We start from the raw sequence: 18,966 nt of genomic DNA, 5'->3' as shown, positions 1-18,966 counted from the left end.
CTCTTCTGTAAGAGACTAGTCCCATTCTGAGAGTTTCACCCTCATGACCTAAGCACCTCCCAAAGGCCCCACCTGCTGCTGCCATCGCCTGTGGGGGTTAGGATGTGAACTGGGGGGACACAAATATTCAGACACAGCAGTTACTGGGTCCTAGCTGGGTACTGCTCCCTTTGGAAAGCTCTGGACCTGAAGCCTGCTCGCGCTCTCTCTCTCTGTTAAAAAGGAAAACTAACAAGAGGGTGTTCAAGACATATAAGCACCAAAGCAAGACTCTCACCTTGACTCAGGCAGAGACCTGAGGGAGACGCAGCGGGTATAAAGTTCTTATCCTGTGACTCAGTGCCGCCTGCTGCCTGGGCTGTGTGCTCCTTTGTACCCCAGAGCTCTTTCTATTACTCCTGGAACCAGCATCCATTTTAAATTATTGATGAGTCCTTAATGTCCGGAGGGGAGCCCTGGCCCCCTGCCTCATGTCCACCTGTCCTGCACTCCAGTCACACCCTGAATTCTTCTCTGTCTTGCAGGAAACACCAACAGCATCTTTGCGCTGGACTACATCAGCGGGGCACTGACCTTGAACGGCCTGCTGGACCGGGAGAACCCCCTGTACAGCCACGGCTTCATCCTGACCGTGAAGGTGAGAGCTGGGTGGTGGGCACCTCCATCCCAAGAGGGGATGCCTGAGGATCCAGCAGGCATGTCACCTCTGCTCCCTCACTCTGCACTGATTCCCAGGTTTCAGGCCCAGGGCCCCTCTCAGGAAGAGCCAGCGCCTGTCTGGTGTAGGCCTTGTCAGGGCCCTGCTGGACACTTCACAGCTGTTATCAACAACTGCAGAGGACTGCAAGTTTCACCCCCTTTTCAGGGATGAAGAAGCGCAGAGTAGGTGCTCATCCCGAGTTCCTTATTGTTATCCCATGATTCTAAGTTCTCTCTTATAAGACAACTCAGATTCTTGAGTTTACCCCGTTTCTGAGGTTTTCTCCCATTTCTAATTCTCATAACTTCCCTGGAGCTGTTATCCTCTTAGGAAACAGCGGTGCAGCCAGGAGGGGGCAGAAGCTGCAGTGGTCCCCACCCTGGCAGCCCCCTGCCACTCATGGCTGGTTTGCATTCAATGATTTGCTGAGGCATTCCCTGGGAAACCCGTTTAGAGTATGGATGCTGCCTGGACCACAGTGGTCCTCCCCGGCCCCAGCCATTGATTGAGAGGAGGGGGTGGCACCAGGACTGAGGAGTGGGCTCTGGGAAGGAGGCCCTTCCATCAGGGTGGGGAGGATGGTGCAGCCCAGCCTAGCCCTTAATTACTCTCCTTGGCCTTGAGAGGGCCTGTGGCAGCGATGGATTGATAGTCCTGACTCGCCCACCGGCTCCATCCTCTCCACCCGATGTGCACACACGAGCCAGCTGGGGGAGGGTGAACTAACACAGCCTTTCCCTGACCCAGCACCAAGCTCGAGGACCCCTCCAGCCTCCCCTCCTGTCCCTGCTCCCTTCCTATGGAGGCAGGCAGCTCCAAAGGCAGAGGGCTGCCCCCTAGTCCCAGTGCCACCACCAATTCACGGTGGGGCCCTGAGCTCAGTTTTGCCATCTTTATATAAAATATGAGGGTGAGTTCCCCGCTTGACTGTGAGTTCAAATCTCCTGGGGTGCTGGTAAAAGATACCTAGTCCTGGACCTTTTCATCAGAGATTCTGGTTCAGAGGTTTGGGGTGGGAACTGGGAATGGGTATCTTATGGTCCAAAGACTCTGGTCCAGAGAGCAGGTGCCCATGTATCTGAGTCCATCTTTTCCTGAGTCCAACCCAGACCATCCCAGTGCCTAGCACAGTGTTCAGTCCATAGCAGATGCTGAATTAAGGCCTGATTACCCGCTAGCACAAAACTTCTTGGCCTCAATTTCATCATCTGCCAAAATGAATACTCTCCCTTTGCCCCTAGATGAACCCCTAAAACTCTACCTTATCCCCTTGGTTCTAGAATCCCACTGCCTGAGTTTGACACCTGCTCTGGTTGTGTGTCCTTGCACAAGAAGCTTAACCTCTCTGAGCTTCAGTTTTCTCACCTGTAATGGGGTCAGTAAAGTGAGGATGCTAATGATAGAATCTCCGTCCTGGACTTATGGTGAGGATTAGAGGGGATAATTCACATAAAGCGCGGTGCCTAGTTTTGAGAAGGCCTTGGTGAATGACAGCTATTGTTGTGATTACAGCTACCTTCATCCCTGGGGTGTTTATTCCTCCCTCTGCAGGGCACAGAGCTGAATGATGACCGCACCCCATCCGACGCCACAGTGACCACGACCTTCAACATCCTAGTGATTGACATCAATGACAATGCCCCAGAGTTCAACAGCTCCGAGTACAGCGTGGCCATCACCGAGCTGGCGCAGGTCGGCTTTGCCCTCCCCCTCTTCATCCAGGTGGTGGACAAGGACGAGGTGAGTCCCAGAAGGCAGTCGACACCCTCTGCCCAGCCTGGGCTGTGCAGCCCTGGGAGGGATGCCAGGGGTCTCTGGGCTCCTAGGTCCCCATCTGTAAATAGAAACAAACATTGCTGCACTCCTGAGGTGCTACGTTCTGAGGATAAGTAAGACTGAAAAAGTCAGTAGTCTCTAAACTTCTGCCCCTACACCCTGTAAAAAACATTTGAGCACACACCTCCAGTGTATAGTTCTGTACTTAGAAATTTATATACATGATCAGCGCACTCATCTGGTATGACGTTATGAACCATACACACACAAAATAGAAATTTTAAAAGGTAAAGGCTCTTTTATAAATGATGACCTTGGAAAAAAGTCTTATTCCTGCTTTGGGGGGTAGTAGGACCCTACTTTTCCATGCAAGGAGTCTAAGTGCCTTCCAGGGGATCCCAGGCCATAAAGAGACTCCAGAGGGGTCCAGGACGCCTGCATCCCCCTGCCCAAGGGCCTGCCACTGAGGCCAGTCTTAAGAGGAAGGCACAAAGGGCACGAGTGAGGGAGAGGAGCAGGAGGGAGGAGGCTCCACCAGTCTGCAGAGCCCTGCCACACCCTCTGTCATTGGGCCAAGGGCCAGCCTGGGTGGGGCAGCCTCCATCCCTTCACGACCCTCTCAGCCTGCCTCCTACCCCACTCCTACCCCTGCCCCACCTCCCCTGCCTGTCAGCAGTCACAACCTTAATAGGACTTCTATTTATTACCGCAGCTCCCCTGGTCCACTCTGCTCAGGAATTCCATTAGGTTTTCCTGCCCGAGGTGCTTCTCTACAATTACTCTTCACATCCTCACACAGGGCTTCCGCACTGGTCTTGCTTCGGGCCGGCTTCTCCTCACTCCCTTGCCCCTCTCCTGTCTGCTTTTCTCAACTGGACACGGTCCCCCCAAGGACTTGGGTTCACAAGGACAAGTCAGTCCCTGTGTATGTGTGTCTGTGTCTGTGTGTGTGTGTGTGTGTGCACAAGCGCACATATGTGTGTACTGAGCACCTACTGTTTACAAAGAGCTATGTTTGGCCACTTTGAGGGAGTCTGGGAATCCATGGTCCCTGTCCCATGGGACCATATGTGTTTATGCGAATGTAGTATGTAAGTTTAAAACACATACAATAATGTAGAAAGTTTCAAAGGTGGAGAAAAATAAGTGTACAAACAAGTTCTAACATTTTCTCATGCCCCACTGGATCATCTTGTATCCCTCTGGAGGCCAGGCGCCCCCTTTGGAGACAGCTGTGTGAATGAGAACCTCAGAAGAAGATCCCATCCTTGGTTTCAGGCTGATAACGATGCCCAAGGGAAGAGAGACACCAGAACTAGTGTGGGTCCGGGGTCCAGTGCCTGCGGGCAGTGAGGGCTCCAGAGCTCAGCTGAGGATGGGGGAGTAGGGGCTGGAGAATCAGGAAAGACTATGGCAAGAGGGGGACTTGGGCTGAGCCTTGGGGCAGAAATCAGATGATGAAAGGGTGCTCAGGAGGGCTGGCGGGCCCAGGCAATGGCCCACAGAGAGGCTCAGAGGGAGAGACTTGTAAGTGGATGATGGAGAGAGCAGGCAGGAACCCATGCAACTGATCAGGGTTTGTGGAGTGGGCTGCTGGGAACGTGGGCTGGATCATGGCCTTGGGGGCCTTGAATGCCAAGCCAAGGAATCAGACAGGGCCTGTGTTCAAGGCCAGCCCTACCGTTTACTAGCTCTGCCACCTTGGGTGAGTTGTCAACCCTTTCTCAGCCTCACTTTGCTCATCTATGTAAAAAAGAAATAAAAAGAAAATGTATCTGTTGGTTTCTATTGCAGGAATACATTAACCCTGAAAAGGCAGTTTATTTGTCACTGGAGCTACTTGTCCAGCAAGGGTGGGCAGGGAGACCTCAGGTGCACACTCTGCAGGATCCTGGTTGCTGCAGGAGGGCGGAGGCAGCTAAAGGGTTCTTCTGTGCTTCATCCCAGAAGTGGCTCTGCGACTTCTATTCAGGGTCCGTCAGCCAGAACTAGTTATGTGCCCCCCACCTCACTGCCAGAATGCTGGGGAATGTGGGGAAGCAGCTAAATATTTGTCTCTGCCACAAAGGATATCAACAAGTTATGTGGAGAGAAGGAGATCAGATGACACGGATATAGGACTTACCACAGTGCCTGCCAGATGTTAACCAGATGGGTCCAGGGAGCATCACCCCCAGCAGGGCCAGAATTCCCAGAGCCCTGCTCACTATGACTTGTTGGGGGATTTCAAGGTTACGCTGACCCTTCGGTTTTATCTCAGGCTCCTTTGCAGAAAGTCTGTCTGAAGCATCTGTAGGAAGGCTGAGGGGCGTCTGGATCCAGCCTGCCCTAGTGGCCACTCTCCTCTGGGGCACAGCCATCAGCACACACACTGCAGACACAGTGCCCAACACCACCAGGGACCATTTTGCTGCTTTTCCCAGGGAGTTGGCCAGTGTCTCTGATAGTGAAGGACTGGCCTCCTTCCCAAAGGGTCCCACTTCTCCTGGGCACAGTGAGGAACAGAGAGAGAGGAGAGGCAGCCCAGAAGCCCAGGCTACCTCACCCTAAGGTCACGGGGGCCATCCTCCAGTCTCCCAGGAGGGCTGCACCCAAACCACCCCAGATGTGGTCCTCGGCTGGTTCCTAAATAGGAGGGAGAGATCATATTGCTTTCTGAGTTGCCCTGCTGTTTTATATCTCTCATCTCTTCTCCACAAGTCTGGAGGGATTCAGATCTGACCAGGTAGATGCTCCCAAAGCCCAGTCTTGGGTACTGATGGTCAGGCCCTAGGTTCTCAGGGTGGAGTGTCCCGCCACATCACTGGCAGGAAACAGAAGACAGAGGCCACTGGTGCTGGAATTTGCCCAAGTGTCCAAAGTGTGGAGAAAATCAGAGACCCTCAATGAGGAATCAAGCAGCTTCCCCTCAAAATATTTTTTAATTGTCATTTCTTCCGCTTCTCTTTCTGAGGGGAGCATCCATCTGTTGGGATTTGTGTCTGGGTTGAAAGTGACTCTGGGTTTGCTGGGTGTGGCAGAAAATGTGTTTATTGAGCAGATTTGGAGAACGGAAGGGAGCAGGAGGAGAGGTCACATCCCTTTGTCATAGATGCTGTAGAACACATGAGTCTCCTTTGCACTCAACATGACTGTGATTTTGCAATTGTTAGTGTGATGATCTTGACAGTGTCTCTCTCCCCGATTGGAGTGAATGATCCACAGTGTAACTGAGTGCCTCACAGCAAGCCTAGCACTTGGGAGGCACTGCAGGAATAGATACCGGTTGAGTTCAAAGCATGATGAAATGATAAAAGTAGCAATGAGGTGGCCCAGGGCTTTATCCAAACTGGATCATCAGTCAGTACCCCTCTGCTGAAGCCCAACTCCAGCTGAGTTTGTGTAAGAAAGTGACTTCAAAGGTACAGTGAGGGACAGGAGCAGGAGTTGATGGAAAAGGGAAGGAGGAAGCAGTTTAACCTGTCAGTCAGTACTTTGTGGCAATCGTTCCTAATAAAGATGCTCATCTAATTCACAAAGACTAGAAAATGCCTGTCATCCCCTCCAGATCTAAGATTCTACTCAACCTCTTGCTGAACCTCAGGCTCTGCCAGACCATTCAGTATAACAAAGGTGCTTGAAAAAGGCCCTTTCTCTGTCCCCAGGACTCCATCCTCATTGTCAAATCTCACTGAGTAATTTCTTCCCCTTTGCCCAGCTATAGAAAACTCACAGAAGCCAGAGGAGAAAGAGATGGGGTGGGCTGAAACCAACAACAACCCATTTGCACCCTGTGACAGCTGAGATGCAAATAGATGGTTGTAATGCAAATCACACCAAAAAAATCTCAAGGCAAAGGCCCCAGGAGTCAGCCTTGGTATGGGAGCTCATCTCTGAGTTTCAAATTAAAGGCTGCAGCAGCCTCATTCCCTCAGCTTGGCTGCTGGGCATTCTCTTGTCTCTTCCTCGGGGTTCTAGGAGCCACTGGAAAAAGCTACACACTCACCCACTTGGATTCCCATCATAGCTTTACCCACCCTTACCCACCCCCTTGCTCTCAACATGATCTTTACATTTTCTCTGATTTGGTCAACTTTTCCTCTCCCAATATTGCCTGCAGCCCTCCCCAGCCCTACCTACAGCTGAACCAACCACAGGCTGTCATGTTTTCCCATCTGCACGGGTTGGGTGATCGGAAGAGTTGGAAGTTTCTGTTCAGTTGTCCCTAAAACCACTCTTCGACTTAGATCCAAGTGGATTATCTGTATCCTGCCTCCAAACAGTTGGGGGAGGGAGGCAGAAGTATTGAAGCCCATCTGTGCCTCTAGCTGCTTTACAAATTCCAGCCAAGGGGGTGGCTTTTAAATACTGTTTTTGCACTCTGCATGACCCCTCCCCGTTGACTAGACTAACAATGGACATTTCCTCTCACATGCCGTCAGAAGAAATACCATTCATGTATATCTTACCTTTCTCCTCAGGAGTTGGGAGCATTTGATCTGCTTTATTTCTGACCCACAGCTTCTCAGAACAGATTTGCTGCTGTCCTGGGGAATCTGTTTGCAGAGGAGAGGGGTGGGAGTGGGGAGTGGGGTGCCAATATCCCCCCAGAGAGGCCTTTCCTGCCTAATCTACCTGCTTCTGGGACTTGGAATCATTTCAGAATGGCCTTCAGGTCTCAATAATGTGCCCCCATCCGGCCTTTCTGAGGGACCATGTTGAAATGTACACGGTGGGGGTTGAAGCACTCATTCACTCAACAAACGCTATTGTTACCTACTATGTCCGCGCCACTGGAGGTGGTACTGAAGATGTTAGTCCCTGCCCTCCAAGAGCTTCTCTTTCATTCCAGGCAGGGAAGCTGGAGGAGAAGGCAGATGCCAACCTGTGGCAGGTGGAAATGAATGTCAGGGGTCCATAAACGGGGTGAGTGATGGTGGGTAGGGGCCTATTTTCAATTCAGTGGTCCCAGAAGGCCTTTCAAGGAGGTGCCCTTGGAGCTACGGTTAAGTGGTGTAGAGGGGCAGCCACACAGAGCTTCAGAGATGGAACCTTCTAGCAGCAGGTTCTTCCCTGCAAGGGAAGAGATCCCCACAAGGGAACTGGCCTGGTTTCCAAGGAGAGGAGAGGCTGGTGGGACCGGCCAAGGGAGCTTGAGCGAGCAGTAGGAGGTGAGGCTACAGCCACCAGTAGGGGCCAGCCATGCCCACCAGCCCCAGGAAGGGGTTTTTCTGTTACTTTGAACCTGTGGGGAACCAGGCAGTTGACGTGCTCTGAGTCATCTTTCTTAAGGAGCCCTCTGATGGCTGTGTTGAAAATGGGTGTCAGGGCCCATGGGTGGAAGCAAGGAATCAGCAGCATAGCAACGACTCCTGCTCAGAAAGCCCTCCCGCTGCCCTTGACCAGCAGGTTCTTTCCAGCGTCTGACTTGAGGCTCTCCCGCCAGTTAGCCATTTTCCTCTTAAGGTGTTTACAGGAAGCCAGAGAAAACCAGACCCCCTTGTAATGAAACTCAAAAAGTCCTCCAGAAACCGCCTTCAGAACCCTTCCCAGATGGAGACTGAGTGGCCGTCTTCAGTCTTCGTAACAGAGGCTCTCCCGCTTCCAATTGGTCCAGGGTTTTGAATTCTGACCATAGCGGTCTGTACCAGACCTAGCTGGACCGCCCCGAGGAGGTGGCGGAGAGAGCAGCGAAGCCCGGTCCCAGAGGGATTCTGCACAAGTTGGGTCCCCACTCTGTGCCTCCGTGTCCATCTCTGGGAAACCGTGGGTTGGACCATTCAGCCTTAGGACTATAAATTCTAACCATTTTTTATTCTGTTAAATCTATTTTTTTATTTGCATTCTTTTTTTATTGAAGTATATTCCGTTTATAATTTTGTGTCAATTTCTGGTGTACAGCATAATGTTTCAGTCATACATGAACATACATATATTTGTTTTCATATTCTTTTTCATTATGGGTTACTACAAGATATTGAATATAGTTCTCCAGGCTGTTGTTTATCTATTTTATATACAGTAGTTAGTATCTGCAAATCTCAAACATTCTTTTTGTCTAAGAGGACCTGGATGGGAAGGGGGAGACCGGCCACACTTCCCACTTCACTCCTGCTCCCAACATTGGCCCATCGTCCTTCCCTGGACTTGTTCCAGCCGCCTCCGCTCCCTGCTTTGGGCAGAGGAGCCTGGCACCGCTATGGGCCTCATGCCCCTCGTGCCCCTACCCCGAGCCTCTCCCAGCCAACCCACCTGGTGCTTATTTAGTACCACCTGGGGCATCCCTTCATGGGTTAGGAAGAGCCAGCCAGCTAGAGTAGTTAAAAATAAGGACTTTGAAGCCTGGGTTCAAATCTCGGCACTGCTACTTTTGTTCTTTCTTACTTTAGGGGACTTATTTATCCCCTCTGATTCAGTTTTCCTACTTACAAAATGGAGACAGTAATAGTACCTACCTCACAGAGCTGTTATGAGGATTATATGGTTAATATGTGTATTTAGAACAGTGCCTGGCCCATGAAAATCACTCTTTAAATCTTAGCATTTCTTATTCCCGGCCCTGGAAGGTATATATACTGTTTTCTTCTAGAGAAAAGGAAAGCGAGGCTCACAGAGGTTAAGAGGCTACTCCAAGGTCACATAGCCAGTGAGTCGCAGAGCTTGGTCTTAAACATTCAATCCTGTGCTTCTTGCTTGTGCTGCGGGGTTCCTCGTTTGTAGCCAGGGTGCCCCATACTCAGAGGTTTGGTCCCACCCAGCGGTGGATGTCCCACCTCCAGCGTGTCTGGTGGGAAGGCGAGGGGGAGATGAGGCAGTGGGGACGGCCACACGGCAGAGGTGAACGGGGACACATCTGGCAGGAGCTAATTCCTATTTCAGGCAGGAGCTGACACAATTTATTTGTTTGAGGGGCATAGAAAAAAACCCCAGAATTACCCACCTCCCCAAGGAGAAAACATCACCAAACAAGTAAATAAAAGAAAGCAAATGACAGGGAGAAAAGGCCATATTCCGGAATACTGGGTTTATTTGGGCGGGGAGGGGGGTGGTGGGGGCAGTTAGAAAGGGAGGTTGCTCTTGTTCTCCTGTTAATCTTGGCTTTATATTTTATCCATCACCCTCATTTTCCATTCCATGTGTGTTCCCAGGCCTGTCAGGGAGCCTGGCCCACAACCTTGTATTTATTTAAATTTATTTTCGTGTTTGTTCCTGTTAGTCTGTCCAGCCTGTAGTCCCTCTGACCCCGCTCCCCATGCAGCCTGGCAAGGCTGTGGTATAGGCCCCACGGGCCCCTCCCAGGCTTCCTTTCAGTCCAAGGGCTCTGAATCCAGGAGTGGGGGCCCACGGACTCCCCAAGGCATCCTTGACCCTGGATGGAGAAAAGTCTGCATCTTTGTTTTTGCTAACCTCTCCCTGAACTTTTGCACTCCCTTTAATTATAAAACAGAAATAAACCACAGGGGCGTCAGTAGTACCTGTGACTCTGACCCCAAGAGAAATCTCAGATATTTTTATATCACATTACAGGTGTTGCAGGGATCTCAAAATATCATTTACACCCATCACTACTTTGAAATTATAGCCTATATTAGACCTGCTGCCAAATCTCATTGTTTTATGCATTAAAAAGCACATAATTTCTACTATAATACCCTTTTAAAATGCTTTGATAACTGAATTTCAAGATAATTAACTGACATTGTGGTCCTGTGGATTTTATTTTATGCCGTTGTTATTCTGACATGGGGGTCCGTGGGCTTCACCAGACTGTCAGAGGGTCCGTGGCAAAAACAAAGATGAAAAACCCCTCCTTAATCCCTGGCCTCCCTTCATCTCAGCTCCCCCTGCGGCTCTTGCTGTAAGGCTGACCTTCCGCTGGTTCTCAGAGTGGCCGTCCTGAGCTGCACAGCCATTTGCAGGGAGTGGGGTGGGGCAAGAGCAGGGAGACCACGTGCTCCATGTCAGACATTCCGTTGAAGGTCCATTTTCCGGCTCTGGACCCTCCAGGCCACTGTTCAACTGAGCCGCATAAATCCATCTACCAGCATCTACTCTGCAGTAGAGACACGGGAAATATACGTACCTGCCACCCCAGGGAGTGATCCCAGCTGCCCTAAACTCTCCCTACCTGCTGAAGTGACCCAAGGCAGGGACCTCCGCTTTCCTATTTTCCAAAGCAATTTGAACTAGAAACCAAACTCTAGAAGCAGTGAAGAGATGGGGGAGAGGGGGGAGGGCAGGCTGTCAGCATCCGTGGAGGCAGATGGAGGATTTCTGCTCCCTGTGGATGTGTGATTATCCAATCATCCAGGCCCTTCTTTCCCCTCCATTAGGGAGATAACTGGGATCTGGCTGGAAATCACCCACCTCCCACTGAATCCCTCCAGGGATCTAAGGGAGGTAGATGGAATGCTTCCAACATTCTGTACCTCTCACCCAGCCTGTGATTTCATCGTTGAAGTGAAGCTAAGAGGGGGTAGTGGGGTGAGGGGTCCGGCCAAGGGAACAACCAAGGCAAGGCACATGGAGAAGAGGAGGTCAGCGTTGCCTGACAACCTTCCCTTGGCCGGGGTGCCCATCCTACCTTCTCCTATTTCAGGTAGTTTCTGTTGCAAAGCAGGACAGTCCAGCCAGCAGGGAGCTGGGATCCGTGGGGCCTGAGTGAACATGGCCATGGGCAGGGTCTGTCTGCAAGACCTCTGCTGTGTCACAGCTTGAGCGCACATTTCTAGGGTTCCTCCCTCAAGATTTAGGCTCTCCAGGAAAATATCTGTTGACTTCAAAGCAAAGCCGTTCTGGAAGGGAAGCTAGGGGAAGGAGGGCAGCCCCGCTGGTGCTTTTTCCCATCAATTTCTCCCCAGTTGCCTTGGCTGAGGCTCTTATTATGACGATGATGATTATTAGGATTTTTCTGTGCGTGGCTGCATCCCGTGGTGTGATTCCTCCCAGCGTGCTAAGCTCCAGCCTCCCCCAAGGACCAGAGGGTGTCCTCGGCATGATTCAGACACCTCCTAATTTAGTCTCACCGTAAATCTAATTAGCATGCTATTTACACCAGGCCCTGTAGCCCTGGTGGGGGTGTGAAGCAGGCTGGGCCTCTTTGGCAGCTGTAGTGCCAGCTCCTGGACCTCACCTCTTCCCTGCCCAGCGCCTGTGGCTCTCAAGTCCCCTCCAGTGGCTGGAGGTGTCTTTCATACTAGATCTGGAGGTTGGCTTCCCTTAACTCAGCTCCCTTCCCCACGCCATTGGCATGGATGGGAAGTGGCAGGAATCGTTTTAGCCTCGGTGCTCCCTGAAGACAGGGCTGGTTTTCCTGAAGTCCCTCACCAGGATCAGAAACAGAACTAACAAACTTCATCCTTTCTCCGACACCTCTTGGCTGGGTCATGCCCACTCTAGTGCCCCTTCGCCATGAGCCTTGGGGAGCCCAGCGTCACCCTAGAACATGGTATCTTCCTCCCGCACTCCCCCACCTGCCCCATTTCCCACCCCCTGTCCCGCCCCCGACAGCAACAGGTGGTATGTCTTGTTTATCCCCGTCTTGAAGGGTAGGGGGAAGCACAGCTCAGCTGGAAGCTGGGCCTGTGTATCTCTCCCCACCACTGTGACCACTGGCTGAGAAACATCCTCATCATCAAGGCAAGGGGAGTGCAGAGCCCCTCCGAGCAGCTGTGCTGAGGGTGGGCCACCAAGGAGGGCTGGGAACCTCTCCTCGGAGCCAGTGCCCAGCCCTGCTTTCCTGGGCTCCTGCTGGCTCTGTGCCCTGAGAGGGAGAATGGGCTGGGGCTGGGGTTTGGAGTGGGGGTGGCGATTGATGCCAGGCAAGGTTTCATTGCTGTGTTGTCACACTGTCCATGAAGACCGAAGGCAAACGTTTCCTCCTTCCTCTCCAGGTCTTAGTTTCTACATTTAATTTGAAAAAGGAATTGGGAGTGAGAAGAAATTTTCAAAGTCAGTGTTGTCATATGTTTACATCTTGGGTTAGAAGGATACTTTGGCACAGAGTGGAGCACATTTGCCCCTCCTCCTGATAAGTGCTCTGAGTCCTTTGTCAGCCGGCAAATGATACCTCTGCCCTTCTCACGTGAGCACAAGGGCTCAGAGAGGACCCTTCCACATAAGGTCACAGAGCATGGCCAGTGATACACACGGCTAGTGAAGTATGTGGGATGGGAGGAAAGAGATGCCCTAGAGGGAGGCAGGAATCAACCATCCGTTCCTTTACTCAGCAAGTATGTGTTGCGCACCTGCATGTGCCATGTGCTATTCTAGGCACTGTTCGTAAGTGAACACAACAGCCAAAGTCCAGCCCTTGGGCAGCTTCTGTTCCAGTGGTGGGGCACTAAAAAACAAGTCGATATGTATTATGTCAAGTGGTGATGAGAACCATAGAGAAAATAAAGCAGGGTGAGGGGTCTAGGGGAGTGCTGGACAGAGGCAGTCTCTCTGATAGGATGGCATTTGAGGAGAGACCTCAGTGAAGTGGGGGGTGAGTCGTGTGGGTATTTGGAAGAAGAACGTTCCAGGCAGAAGGAGCAGCAGGCGCAGTGGCTTTGAGACAGAGTGCGCCTGCATTTCAAGGAGGCCCCTGGGCTGGGGAGGAGGGTGGACAGCCCCGCCACTGTCAGAGTTTGGCTTTCACGAGGAGTGAGACAGGAAGCCACCTGAGGGTAATGGGCAGGGAACAGGTGACCTGATCTGGCTGAAGTTTCCAAAGGACAGTCTGTAGGAACAACCTAAATGCCCATTGGGTGATGAGTGGATAAACAGACAGGGTATCTCCAAACAGTGGAATATTATTCAACCATTAGAACGACACAGGCAAATCTAGAAAACAGGATGCTAGGTGAAAGAATCCAGACACGAAAAGCCACATAGTGGGTGATTGCACTTACATGAAATGTCCAGAACAGGGGAGTCCATAGAGACGGAAGGTACACGGGGTTGCAGGGGCTGGAGGGAAGGGCATGAGGAGAGACTGCTCAGGGTATAGGATTTCCTTTTGGGATAATGAAAATGATTTAGAACTAGGTAGAGGTGTTAATTGCACAATATCGTGAATATGCTACAAAGCACTGAATTGTACAAATTAGAATGACTAAAATGGTGAATCTTATCTCAATTTAAAAAATTTAGGGATGCGCTGTCTGCTTGGGCACATAGACAACACAGGGCAGGGACATTCCTAGGTTGTGAGGGCGGTAAGTGGGCAGGGAAGGGTGTGTCAGAGTGAGAAGTGATCCACTCCTGGGCCTGTTTGAAGCGAGAGTCAGCAGGATTGCTGGGGGAATGGGGGTCGTTAAGAATGACAAGCCATTAGGAAACTGGCGTTCTAACCTCCTGAGATGGTGAAGCAGTAGATTTGGTGAGAAGGTGAGATTTGTTAAGTTAGCTTTCAACACATTTGACATGCTCATTAGACAGCCAAATGGAAAAGGCAGAGGGGGTGTGCTGGTAAATGTCTATTAAGCGGCAATTAGGGCCAGGGGAGGGGGGGCCCTCATCTCTTGGTGATCTCTGTGGTGTGGTGATCTCTGTGGTGTAAGTATTCCTACCAGGGCTGATCTCAAGCTACCAACGTGACCTCAGCTGGCTCTCCTAAATCCTGGAAATCTGACAGGAGCCTCTAGAGCCAAGGAGGCTCCAGCCACACTGTGTGGGTCCAGGCTGGAGGTGGAAATGTGTGCACTGCCAGCGACTGGACTGTAGTTGAAGCCACAGGTCTAGATCTGCTCACCTAGCAAAGTGGTGTGGGTAGAGCAGAGAGCAGGGCTGGGGGCTGAACAGCCCTGGGTACCCCAGTGTTCACGTTAGGGGAGATGAGGATGAACCAGCAAAGACACCGAGAAGGAGCCACCCCTGAGGGAGGAGGCGGGCCAAGAGGGAGCATTGAAGGACAGGAGAATGACTGAGCCAGTTGGGCGGGGAGGGGCTCGTAGCAGAAATAGGAATACGAATACGACTCAGAAGACTAGCAGCAGCTGCCCTGACGGTCTATCAATAGTCCCCAATTAGCATACGTATCTGTGTTTACTTTCCTGTTTTCAGCATAATGACTCTTAATTACTCTCATTAGGAAATGTCCAAATCCACTAACATTTACTGAACAGGCCTACCAGGCTTGATTTGTTTGTTTGTTTGTTTTTTCTTTTAAATCCATTTAACCCTCTTCTCCTGCCCAATTTCAAAGCCCTCCCTGGCACACCCCTTAGAGAGATGCAGGACTTCCCGGCCCTAGCTCTGCAGTCCAGGCAGATATGCTAATGAATCCTATAGGAACGGGGCTGTGCTTCAATAAGCAGACCAAGTGAAGTGAGAATTACATGGATCTTAAAAGCATGATGTCAGTGAAAAGCTACATCCTGCATGATTCCATGACATTCCCTGAAAGCCAAAACTATAGTGATGAAGAACCCATCAGTGGTTACCAGGGGTGAGGGGTAGGAGAGAGGTGACTGGAAAGGGATAGCACAAGGGAGTCGGGGTGAGGACTGTTCTGTGTCCTGGTTGTGATGAGGGTAATACAAAGGTATACATGTGGTAAAATTCATAGAACTGTATACACAAAAATGTCAATTTCACTGCATGTTAATTATTAAAACTATGAATAGTTGAAGATCACTCTACCCACACCCCCCCAAAAAAAGATGATATGAAAGATATCAGTATAAATAGCATCACTGGTGGACTTTAAGACTCAGGTAGCACCATCCTTCTCTCCACTTCATTTAATTCAGCAAGTATGTAATACACATCCTCCTATAAAGCCAGACAGGTAGGCTGGAGGGCCTTGATGAGCCTGAACTTAATTCAGCAGGCAGTCAGGAGCCAAAGATGGTTCTGGAGCATTAGTGATAGCCTCAGAGCTGTGCTTTAGGTTGATTCCTCTGGACACCAGGAGAATGAGGACAGTGACCGAGGGTGATGGCAGACGCAGAATGAGTAGGGGCAGGATGTGGGGGTCCATGAGAAAGGGGAGGGTTAGAGTGAGGCTAAGGTTTGGAACCCCAGAGATGGGAGTGGTAGAACCTCAGAAGGGCAGGAGAGGGAAGTGGCTAGATAGAGGAAGAGATGGCAGCTGCCACTACCTGCCACCACTCTGCTGGGCATGGCCAGACTCCTGGTTTCGTCTTTCCCTCAACTTAGTTCTTCATCTGAACACCCTCCACCACCCTTGCCTGCTCTCCCTCTGAGTCTCTATTTCTCTCTTAGTTTTTCATTGAATGGAATCAGCTCTCTCTTACCCTCCTTTCCACTGTCTTCTGATTTTTTCCTCACATCCACACAGTCACAGATACACACACACACACACACACACACACGCAGCTCATTTACTCATGCATGCATTGCTTTGTCCATTCAACCACAGTTACTGTGTGGCCAATATCTGTGTGCCTTGGAAGGCATGGAGTGAGTCAAATAGTTGGGGCTCTTTGCAAGCCTGGGCTTCTGTGCCCGGGTTTGACTTCGGGATGCCCAGGGGCAGCTGAGTGACACTGTCATCAGGCATGGTCACCCATCTGCCTGGAGCCCAATGCCCTGTCCCAGCCCAAGAACCATTCCTTAGGGCTTTTGTGGTGCTTTTGTTCACAGGGCAGGAGCCCCAGGGCTGGGCAGCGCCACTCAGCAGAGGGCTGGGAACAGGAGAGAGATGAAATCACCACTCCTTCTGGCTCCCAGGACACCCAGGTTCCTGGCCTCTAAATAGTCTTGAGTTCTGCCCCACCCCCCAACCAGACCACTGCAGCAATGGGATTTCTCCCAGCCCCTTCCCTGCCACCAAGGCGCATGGGGAAGGTGGACTCCCTATTGGAGAGGCAGAGGAGTATAAAGTGGTGTGATTAGCAGCAGGCAGAGTCCCCTCCTGATTTCCATAAGGCGTTTAGATTTCTTTGCCTTGCCACATTTCTCTCTCTGTGGGAACAGGGAAATGGTTTTAGCATGGTAAATCGACAGAGCCAGGCAGCTGCTCCGTGCAAGACCCACTCCCAGCTCTGCACCCTGCCCTCCCCGGTTTCCTAGCCAGAAAGCAGAGACTGGACAAACCCTGGGCCAGCGAGGTTCATCTTCCTCCTGCTGCGACCCTGCCCTCAGGCCTGCAATTCCCGTAAGAAGGGTCCCCAGAGGAAGGGGAGGGATGATTCTGCATCTGGGGCGGCCTGGGATGCACACCTTTTCTCCCTGCATTTTAGACTCTCCTCCCTGCACCTCTGAGAACACTCACATCCCACTTTAGCCCGCTGCCCAAAACAGAACCAAAACTCTAGTGCAGAGTTCGCCTGTGGAGTGAGAAAGGGGGTTGCAGCCAGGTATGAGGGGAGAGGTCCAAGGTGGCAGATTCTGATCAGAATGGAAGACTTTAGTGTTAGAAAAGTGGCCGCCTGTGCTGGGAGGCCAGGCCACAAGGAAGGAATCATTAAGCTTTCCACTTAGGGCAGGCGCTTCTCAAGCAGGGTCCCATGCAGGAGGGAGGGAGGAAGGATGGGAGGAGGTGGCCTGGCTCCCTTGGGATCTTGGGGAGTAGAGCATGTTGTCCTGGAATTAAGAGCTTGGGCCTCATACATCCCACGTGGCCCCTCTGCCCCTTGCACACCGGGTACAAGCTGGTGACCTGGGCAGGAGTCCCTGAATGTGTGCGCCTAGAAAGGTCCCTGTGAGCCCTGGGCCTTCTGCATAAAGCTTGCCCTTTGGCCACGCCCACAGGCACTATTAAGGAGGGTCTAGCCCTCCTGGCCAGTACCCCTGTTTCAGTAAGTACCCACCAGGCTGACTGCTCTGGTCCTTAGAGGTCCAGGGCAGTCTAAAGATTTGGATCCTACCAGAAATGGTTATTTGCTTGGGGCATAGAAATGAGGCCAGAGCAGCTGGTTCCAACTCTGAGGGTGGATACAGTTAGCTTTGCTGTATCCAGTGGACACAGGTGGCACCTGTGACCCCCAGAAGGCACCCACCCAGAGCCACAGTGCCCAGGGCTGAGCAAGAGCCCCTGCTCTGTTGTGCGCCCATCCTCCTGCATATGAGCTGATGGTGGGTGTTAGCCTCTGAAGTCAGCTCAGACTTTGGGGAGCACCTATGGTACACAGGAGCTGGTGTGGTTGGAACCAGATGCTTAGACTCTTTGTTTACCACACCCAGTGCATGACACCTGGGCGGTGGTGCCAACTAACCCCTGCTGGGCTCTCAGACTTGCCTCACAGAGTTGAGGACCTATTATCCTGGTTTTCCTGAGACCACCAAGATTTTTAGCATTTTAAACCCACATCCCAAAAACTCTCTCAGTCCCAGCTGGTCAGCTGGTCAACCAAGGGAAGCGCCCATCACCTCTGGAACAGCTGGTCAACCAAGGGAAGTGCCCCATCATCTCTGAGGCAGGCATGAGAGGGGCCCACTCCAAGGCTCTGAACCTGACAAGTCTAGAACACAGAAGAGAAAAAGACAGGAGAACTGAGCTACTACCGTGTGACGTGGGCTTTGCTGGGTCCCTGGAGTTGGGATTCAGTGCCCAGGGACAGGATGGGAGTGGGGACCGGGAGCAGGAGAGAGACAAGTAGCCAGGTGTATCTGGGCTTTGAAAGTGTGAGATTCCCCATAGTGCGCTAGTGTGGTGGGTTTCAAGTTAGGAAAACAGAATTTGAAAGCACCTGGCATTCATTTACCTTAATACAAGTGCCCAGTGCAAATTATAATTCATTTCCCAGGAGACCTGGGGCTGGCTGCAGATCTGATGGGCCAGATCCTTCCAGAGGGAGGGAGAGAGGAAGGAAGGGGAAGCGTGCACATGCAGGTGAGGAGTACCTGTCCGCCTTACACCCTCTTCTGCAGACGAATGATACACACATCTGCGGGATGAAATTGACAGCTCTCTAGTATCCTTTCTCCAGACTGCCAGCTGCCAATCGGATTGAATTAGATTTCACAGGGGTTTTTGCGGTACATGGAATTCACCAGCAAATTACTCTTAAAGAGGGAAAATCAATCATTTGGAGCAGAGATAAGCTGAAGGCAAGGCAGCCTCGGATTGATCCTGTCTGTGCAGGCGTGTGTGGAATTCAACAGATAACCTGGGGAGAGGAGGGTGGGGTCTGCTGAAAAGAGGGACAGAGGAGGGGGAAACAGAGGAAGGGCCATGGAAGAGGAGGAGAGAGGAAGAGCTGGAGGTAAACGGTAAAGGAAAGAGGGAGGAAAAAGAGAAAATTAAAAGAGGAAGGCGAGTGGGGAAGAGGAAGAAAGCAGGGAGAAGAGGAATAGAAGAAAGAGACAAAAGACGGAGGGGGGAGGTGGGAGGGGAGAGGAAGGAAGAGAAAGGAGTAAGAGAAGGCAAGGATGGAGGAGTAGACAGTGAGCCAGAGGAGCTGGAGCAGAAAGCAATTTGAAGGAGCACAGCAGGTGTTAATGGGCCCTTAGAGAATCATCCTGCCCATGCTTCCCATTTTTCAGGTCAGGAAAACTGAGGCCCAGAGAGAAAAAAGGGCCTGCCCCAGTAAAGAATGGCAGATGCAGAGAAAACCTCA

At 51.5% G+C, this 18,966-nt stretch overlaps 1 protein-coding gene across 1 annotated transcript in view; it reads left to right on the top strand.

Annotated features, from left to right (window-relative positions):
• CDH23 (cadherin related 23) overlaps window positions 1-18,966 on the top strand; it is a 388,627-nt gene that overhangs the window by 203,631 nt on the left and 166,030 nt on the right. Inside the window, exons 10-11 of the mRNA XM_072971348.1 lie at window positions 525-637; window positions 2,252-2,440. Of these exons, the coding sequence (XP_072827449.1) occupies window positions 525-637; window positions 2,252-2,440 (302 nt within the window). The remainder of the gene's footprint in view (window positions 1-524; window positions 638-2,251; window positions 2,441-18,966) is intronic.

This window comes from Vicugna pacos, chromosome 11, assembly GCF_048564905.1.
Source record: "Vicugna pacos chromosome 11, VicPac4, whole genome shotgun sequence".
Taxonomy (NCBI): domain Eukaryota; kingdom Metazoa; phylum Chordata; class Mammalia; order Artiodactyla; family Camelidae; genus Vicugna; species Vicugna pacos.
The sequence above is the reverse complement of the archived record's forward strand: the minus strand, read 5'-3'. Positions and strand labels throughout refer to the sequence as shown.